The sequence below is a fragment of the Ylistrum balloti genome, unplaced genomic scaffold (genome assembly GCF_031769215.1).
Source record: "Ylistrum balloti isolate Yb309-2 unplaced genomic scaffold, AGI_CSIRO_Ybal_v1 Utg369630, whole genome shotgun sequence".
NCBI lineage: Eukaryota > Metazoa > Mollusca > Bivalvia > Pectinida > Pectinidae > Ylistrum > Ylistrum balloti.
The window spans coordinates 858,020-867,001 of NW_026781896.1; the positions used below are offsets into that span (position 1 = coordinate 858,020).

At 34.1% G+C, this 8,982-nt stretch overlaps 1 protein-coding gene across 1 annotated transcript; it reads right to left on the minus strand.

Annotated features, from left to right (window-relative positions):
• Positions 1–908: 908 nt before the first annotated feature.
• On the minus strand, positions 909–8,469 carry LOC132552165 (uncharacterized). The gene is made up of 6 exons (XM_060216311.1): positions 8,401–8,469; positions 5,168–5,218; positions 3,540–3,863; positions 2,805–3,062; positions 2,401–2,479; positions 909–1,595 (listed from the first exon to the last, which is right to left on the minus strand). The coding sequence occupies exons 1-6, from the start codon at positions 8,438–8,440 to the stop codon at positions 1,076–1,078; spliced, it is 1,272 nt and encodes a 423-aa protein (XP_060072294.1). The 5' UTR covers positions 8,441–8,469; the 3' UTR covers positions 909–1,075.
• Between the last annotated feature and the right edge of the window lie 513 nt (positions 8,470–8,982).

An 8,982-nucleotide genomic window follows, 5' to 3' on the forward strand; every position in this document is an offset into this window, starting at 1 on the left:
CAGCTATACTAACAGATGCAGAGTGAAACAAAGGGCAGTAACTCTGTGAGATCAGAATGCTTTGGAAAACGAAATATGATAAACAAGTATTAAATAATAGAATTAATAATGTATTATTTTCATATATCACATACAGTGACGTAATGTTATATAGGTTACCCTGATAATGATTGATTTGTCCTATACAAATACTGATACATCGCATCCATTTCACAAAGAATATATACATATATAATGAAAAGGATATGCAAAAATATTTACATATTTTATTTTTTTTTTTTTTTTTAACTTTTTTTTTATAATTTTATATTCTTTTAAATCTTACGTTTTTCTGTTGTTTCTAGATAGGCCTTAAAAATCTTAAACAAATCTATTCAAGGTTGAAGCATAATCATGTTAACTCTGCGTCCTTATGGAGATAATATTTTTTATACATTAGTAACATACTGTATGTTAAATATCAATTTTGAAAGGGATATTGAGATGAAAGGCGACCCAAAATTCCATTGGAATTTTACATAAAGTATGGCATATACATGGTCGCACGTTCGTATTAGGTGTCCCTTTCATCAAAAATAAATAAATAGAACTGTTTCTCGTGTAATGTTTTTACAATGCAGTAATTTCAGCGAGGTATAAATATGTTATCCGAAAGATATGTTCATAATAGAAAGGTGGACCTATTTGCCAAATATAACTTCATTAACATAGTTCGGTCTCATTAAGGCAATTGATTGATTGATTATTTGATTGATTGACTGATTGATTGATTGATTGATTGATCGATTGATTGATCGATTGATTGATCGATTGATTAACTTTTTCATTCATAATCATTCATTTATCATTCATTTACATGTGTATTAATTAATTAAAAAATTGACTTATTAATTAATTAATTCATTCATTCATTCAACCATTTTTCTTCGATACATATTTGCATATATGTAGTGCACTATAAGTGTGTATAGTTAATTCCGTCGAAATTTGTTGGTTAGTTTTTGAAAATAGCTCCAATCTATAAAAAGAAATAAGATACCCTGTGACTTGATATTGACATCACATGTTCAGCGCATCACGTGACAACTACCTGTGCGTAATTCACGTGATCAGATTCAGTGTTGTCTTTTTCTTTCTCTTTCCCACCGTCGGATGTATTTATATTCTGATCGGATTTTTTCAGTGCTGCTTTATCGACTTCCACGTATACCAAACCCTCGGCCGTTTGTGATGTACTTGACGAATTCTCTGTATTTTTGTTCTTTTTGGACTTATTTACAACAGCATACATGTCATTTCCGGTTTCATTCAAGTTCGACAGCTCAATTTTGTCCTGTTCAATTTCTTCGTTTTGTTTGGGCACGTTCTTCTTCACTTTAGCATATTCATCTTCCGGTGCTTTCGACTCGGGAAGCTGAACAGAAGAGTAATCACCATTAATTGAAATACGACCGGAAGTGTCGTACAGAATGTTTATTTTTAAGCCATCGCTGTCCTCATCGTTGTCGTTGTTGGCCACTGGATTGCTCGTCCCGTAGGGGTCTATCGTATCATCAATGTAGCTGTGTCTTCCTTTAGAATACTTGTTACGTTTTCTGAATAATAAACCAATAAAAAAACTATTAGAATAAAAGAATAAAGTTTAAATAAATACCAACATTTTGAAGACTGATCTAAAGTTCAGTTCCCTGAGGAATTGAAACATTTCCTTTCTGTTTTATTCAATTTATGCATTTTTTTATCTAATAATTTATTTTTATCTATTTCTTAAATTTTTAATCTATTAATTAATTAATTAATCATTTATTTTATTATATCAATGGCGATGAAGAACATCGTGTTTTATAAGAAGACACCACATGTGTTGGGTATTTGTGTCCTCACAATGTTGTTTACTGTATATCATTCTAATGCACTCAAATTGTTTTAGTCTCGACGTTGATGACGATGTATTTTCGTCTCTTACTACTTTGTTTACTACCAGAGTTGAAATTGTATGCTTTACATTTCGTATTACTGCCATGAGTAATATTTCATCATACTGAATTAATCCGAAGCAAATTGAAATATAGAAACAATTATTTAAACATTTCAATTTTAAAATGAAAAATATACTGAATTATGAAATTATCTTTAATATATCAGATTCGTAATATGGACATTTTCACGAGTTATTCTATTCATACTACTAGAGAGAAAGGTTTTTCATTCGTTTGTGTGTATACCTATCATGCATTTACTTATTTATGTGTGTGTGTGTGGGGGGGGGGGTATATTCATCAAAAGCAAAAGTCTGGCGTGATTAGAATACAATCGTTTTAATACTTGCTAATAATTTCATTTGACTTTAAAAAATCAAATTCCAATGTGGATTTGGAAGAAATGAAACGTGATTCTTACCTGCAGCAGACGACGGCGATGATTATTATGATGACAATCAGAACAAACCCTCCGGCAGCAGCTGGTACAACGATTATCACTAATAAATAAAACAGAGACATTAAAACGAAATCAACAAAATATATACCATTGACAATATCACCAAGCTCATTAGAAAGTGTTGTGTTTAGTGATGTATAAACCTTAAACAGTCGAACTATACTTGGCGCAGAATATCTAAGTGGCGATGCTCATGTTAAAGAAATCACCATTTCAGATCCACCATCGTTAAGCAATGATGACCCAAACACACTAAACAAAACAGCAGTTTTGGTAAAGTATGTAAACACCAATAAAGTGAACAAATATCATGTTTTTTTCAGAAATATGATTTGATCTAAAATTTATGTACAAAGGATACGTACGAGGGAAACTTTCCGCCGGAAGTGACGTACTGGTATCGACAGGGACACTAGATGTCGGAGCTGTTGGACCAGTTGTCACGTGGTCAGTGTTAGACACATTGGTCATCGCTGTGGTGGTCACTTTATTGGTAGTAGGAGTGGTCTCTGTTATTTTTGTTGTTTGTGTTGTCGTTTCAGAGGTTGTAAAGGACGAGGTAGTGATTATTTCTGGTTTGGAACACGTTATTGTTAAAGTGGTATTTTGTTTAATTACCTTTCCTACAATGAAGAATGAAACATTACAGAATATTATTATATCTATCAAACTAGGAATGTGATTAATGGCGTATGGACAAATGTAACAAAACTAACTGCCGGTTTTAACTGTGTTTGGGTTCTATTTGGCAATTCTAACGAAACAATAACAGTTTAACGTGATTTATTAGTACTGACATATCGCTGGTGTGTACGTTCACTAGTGATCTTTTCAGTGACAAAATTCAGCCAACAGTTTTCTCCCGTACACTTTGCGTTCCCATATTGTTATTATACACGTGTGATCTCGAGACTGACGATAGATAGTAGTCTCACAATATTCTGTGGTCTGGGTCAATTTAAAGAAATTCAAAGTAAGATACAATTTGTGTGAATCAAAGTGTATTAAACATTGAACTGAGAAAAGGACAAAGGAAATAGTTTATGATATATTATGGATGACATGGAAGACGCGAGATATTACAGAAAGCCTTTACTTACCTGTGATATTGAGGCAGTATTTTGAATCTCCATCAGAAGTCATATTCCATGTTAAAGTGACCGGTCTTACCGCAACATATGCTATCGGAATTGCGTTACATTTATATTCACGATCTATGCCAGTTACTCCGATGACCGAAACTTCACTGCCACAATCAGATGTATTTGGGTTCAATCCATTGCCGAAATGTGCTATGTATATATTTACGATTTCTACACCGTCAGCAAAACAAGAACAAGTTGTCCCCCCTGTGGCCGCGGAATCGTGCGTGTCCACTATCACTCTGTGTGACGTCACGTTCCCGTCCTCACACATCCGGATATCTGTAATAATATTGTAGAAGGACGACTTTTAGTCATATATTGTAAATTGTTTTGTCGTCCTAATTGATCATTCGTATTTATTAGTTTCCGTTTATAACTGTATCTCGTCTTAGAGTATAGTCTAGTATCGTCTGCTAGTATCGTATCGTGTGGTCAGTGGTCAGTTTAGTCTTTGTCTTACGTCATAGTCTTATGTCTTATTTTATTGGCTCGTCGATTTCGCGGTAGTGTTTATGTTCCGGTCATTGTTTCATTGTGTGACCGGCCGGAAAAGGACGAGCATCGTAAGTTTAATCTTTATTATCCTGTACTCTCCTACTAGTGGTATTTAATTATTATATTTATAAAGAGTAAGATTTATATTACTTCGATGTCAAATAGTTTCATTGTTATGTATTGGTACAAAACTACGGTAAACCAGTGAATGAATTCAAATAACATATTATTTGAATCTGTTGAAATCCTTTTTTGATATACGTACATTATAAATTACATAATGATACAGTTAATTTAGTCCGGATTTCTAGTTTCTTTGTTTGTAACTTTACAGACTTGCCCTACCATACATAATGGTCGCAATATGTAAAATAATTGACAAGGTTCCTACAAACTCTGTGCCATACACAGGTAATTAATTGTATATGTATTCCACTAAGTATGTAGATAACTTATAGTATTCAGGTTTATTTATAATACTTACTTCATATTGTAAATAATAAACTAGGAACGCATTGTTCATAGAAATATCTTTATATTCCTATTATTCGCTATATCTGTAATGGAATTATGTAACAACTGTTTAATATAATTCAATATAACTCAATGCTGTACTAGTGTCGCAAGTATACAGTTAAATGATCTATTTGTCAAAGTGATATATGCACGTTTTGCGTGTGTAATATTTGTTATATTGTTAATGTTATTTGTGTATTGTCATTGCAAAGTTCGTCTTGTACGTACGTGTGTCTATGTTGGAATAAACGGACCGAATGGTCCACCTGGACTTACGCAGGCGTCATGTAATATATATGCATATATGGAATTCTACACTGTGCACCATGAAAAGTAAAGAGGGGTTATTTGATTTAGAGTATAAAACATTGTTCGATTAAAATTTCATTTACATGTACCAATAAAACAACAAACAGGAGCACATTGTATAGTTTCACTACTATATTTTTTTTTGCAGATATGTCAAATATTTTAATGAATTATGTATGATTCTTGGGAATATAAATGTTTAAATAAGCCACTATTGAACTGTGCAGAAACTTTGAACATTCCGCGCCATAGGCATGACTTACATGGTATATTCTCCATTTCTGCAGCATCCGAACACTCGCTCTCATTGGTATCTGAAAAAAATACCACGTTATTTCAAACTTAATCGTTTTATCCTTTCGTTTCAAAAGAAATATACCAAAAAGTGATCTGTAAAATTTTTGTTAGTGAAATATCGGAATTTTTAAATTTAGTAAAAACTTATATTTTCCACTCTACCACCACTTTCCCGCTATTTCTAAGTAAACAAGATGTGAGTTTATCATGCTATGAACGCCTATCTGATCAAGCCTATAAATACATATTCGGTGGGCAAGGTGAGACGTCTATCAAAAAGTAATCCTGGTAGATATAAATGTTATACTTACATTCTGTGTTACATTCGCCTATCTGTTATCGATACGCCAAATTGTAGTAAATAAGACAGTATACTATAGTTGTATAGTGATTCGGTCGGTGTGGGAATTAAAAATCTAGATGCATCCTAGGTAAACAAAACTGGCCATCGGTCACTTTCACTTCAGTATCAATACACAGTGTACTGAAATGTCCGAAGTTGCTGGACTTAATTTTGCCACAAAATCATTATTATCGTCATAACATACTTGATTACTAAGTTTGTCAACTTCGTCTGCTGCTGTAGACGTCGATCTGACAGTCAAAATTACAAATGTAAAATCCGTCACAAACAAAATTGTCGACACTTACTGAAAGGATCGACTTCCATTTATAATTTCCTTGGTTATTCTATTCTAAAAATCGGATCAATCCACTCCGTGACACGAAAACAAAGATCGCCGAAGATCCGATTGAGAGCCGCATCATATGATGATATATCAATGCGCAAAAAACTGCTTTTAATTCAAATAAACGAAAAAGGTAAGATAATGTGTTTTTTAATGCGGCAATTGTTTACACTTTTAAATCGATAATCAAGTTAAATTTGTAGTTATAATATTTGATAAAAATGTTATTGATGATGACACAAGGAACTATATTATTGCGGTTCTCGGATTTGAACTCGATGACGTCAGTATTGATTAAGCGGGAAATTTAAACAACGTATTCATTGCTTTTGTTTTGTTTTGAACTTTTTTACAGATATTCGAAATTGGAAATATAAACAATAATCTTTTACCAGACTAATTTTCAGTTGATATGAAGCCAATCGGGGTGGAAATATAAACAATACACTTTAACAATATTGGGAGTGGGGTTGGGGGTGGGGGTTATACAGCTGATGTGACGCCAATCGGGGTGGAAGATAAATATCCACGACGCCCAATCCTATCTACCATGCGGATTTCCGATGAAACTTAGTTTTAGTGCAAATACTTGCCTATGTTGATATTCTGGTGTGTGGAACGAATTGGTAAAAAATTGTCTCGAATATACACGATAGAAGCAATCAATTTTATTGACTCGCGGCCATCTTGATATGTCCCCTCCGGTTCACGTATATGACAGCGCAAGTATAATTGGTCCTTTATGATATTACTGTGTTATAACTAATGACATCTACTTAATGTTACAAAATAAAAACAGTATAAACCAAAAGCTTTTGTACAAAGATGTTGGTGAAGCTAAACAGTAACTAAGAAATGGACTATACTAAAGAGCAAACGTTTTCCTGTTTACGTAGCAATGCGATACAGCTATTTAAAAACGAACGCTATTTCAACAGGTGTGCTGACCATTAGAATGGTAGATGTTGCCGTGTATGTTTTTTTTTATAATATCATCAGTTTTAATATATCTACATTATATTGTTCCTGATAGGAACAGTGAAATCTGTCTATACTGGAATGGCGGGGATTATGATTTCATTCTTAAATGATGTAGAACGTTGAAAGGATGGTGAAATTATCATATGTTGCTAAAGTCAGCTGTCGCTACAGGCAGATGTCAATAAAGTCAGATTTCCCTAAGGGCAGTTGTCGCCAAAGTCAGGTGTCGCAAAAGTCAGATGTCGCAAAAGGCAGGTGTTGCACAAGGCAGATGTCAATAAAGTCAGATGTCGCTAAAGTCACGTGTCGCTACAGACAGGTTTCGCTACAGGCAGATGTCGCTGCAGACATGAGTCGTAAAGTCATGTGTCGCTACAGGCAGATGTCACTATAGTCAGATGTCGCTAAAGTCATGTGTCGCTACAGTCAGGTGTCGCTACAGACAGATGTCACTAAAGTCAGATGTCGCTAAAGGCAGGTATCGTTATAGGCAGACGTCGCTAAAGTCATGTGTCGCTTAAGGCAGATGTCAGTTAAGTCAGGTGTCGCTACAGGCAGATGTCGCTAAAGTAAGGTGTCGCTTAAGGCAGATGTCAGTCAAGTCAGGTGTCGGTAAAGGCAGGTGTCGTTAAAGGCAGATGTCAGTTAAGTCAGGTGTCGCTAAAGTCAAGTGTCGTTAAAGGCAGGTGTCGCTAAAGGCAGATGTCAGTAAAGACAGATGTCGCTAAATCAGATATCGCTACAGGCAGGCAAAACTATATTCAGGTTTGATGGTAATGTCGCTTAGTAACAGAAGTGAATATTTAAGTGTTGTATTACTTCCTAAGTGAAGGTTACATGTGTAATATTTTATCTTATCATTTAACATCCTTGATGTTTTTTATTTCCTTTACGTGTCGCTGACTTTTCATTGCTCACACATAATTACTAGAGTGTGTCGTGTATCCTAGTAAATTCTGTCATCATTTTAATCGAAATGTTCTTAATTGAAAGAGAATCTTATCGACAAACTTGTTTCGCAGAATCAGTGTCAAATATTTTTTTTTAAATATTAGAGGATATACTGCTACCTGGCATCACATGATAAGCATCACTTTACTTACATGTGCATACTATCATACTATTACAAATTAATGTTGATATGACGTAACAATTCCTCAAATGACTTCACAAACATGACATTAACTCAAACACAACAACACTGACGAAGTATTAATCCGGCTGCTGGGTATAGATATCGAAGAAATGAAACAATTCTAGTCAGACAGGTCAAAATGGTGAGAACAAAGAGGATGGGTACCAGAAACAAGAAAATATAATCACAACTAGTTTAAAAAGATTTTTTGTTTGTTTGTTTATTTATTTATTTATCTATTTTTATTTCTTCGGCGGGGCTAAAATTTGATTAATTTATTTTGAGTCCTGTCATTTTAAATTTCGTAACAGCAGTTAGACATTTTATGAACACATTCTACTTCCGTGTTGTCGTAGCCTTGCAAATTATAGATAAACAAATCATTGTCACTTACCCGGAACACAGAGAAGGAGAATAAAGAACATCAGCATCATAGTCACGTTGTTTGTGATATCTGTAGTAAGTTTTGTGTGGAACACAACACTGATGATGATCGTCAACACTGACTGAATCCTCAACACACTCGGAAGATCTACTTCACCACGTTATACATTGTGAACATAACAATAACACTCGTGGAGGACTCCTTGTGTAGTTTAAGGACTGGTCACGCATGACAGCGTACAGCAAATGTGTGTAACCTTACATTAAACGGTTACATGTGTATTGTTCTGTCGGATGTATATATGTGACGTAAGATGTCAAATGTGCTGGATTTTAAAAACCGGTTTTATTTCTCGTGGGTTGTTGTTGTTGTTGTTGTTGTTGTTGTTGTTGTTGTCGTCGTCTTCGTCGTCGTTGTCGTTGTTTCTAGCCCAAGAAAGACTGCACCCGGAAATCCATTCAATGCTATTGGTTTTAATTTATTTATTTTAATTAATCGTTTTTTTTTTATCTTTCACAATTAATTCCATAGCTATATAAAATGAATTTACTTTTCTGTAGATATGGCCATTCATAAATAAAAAATATGATA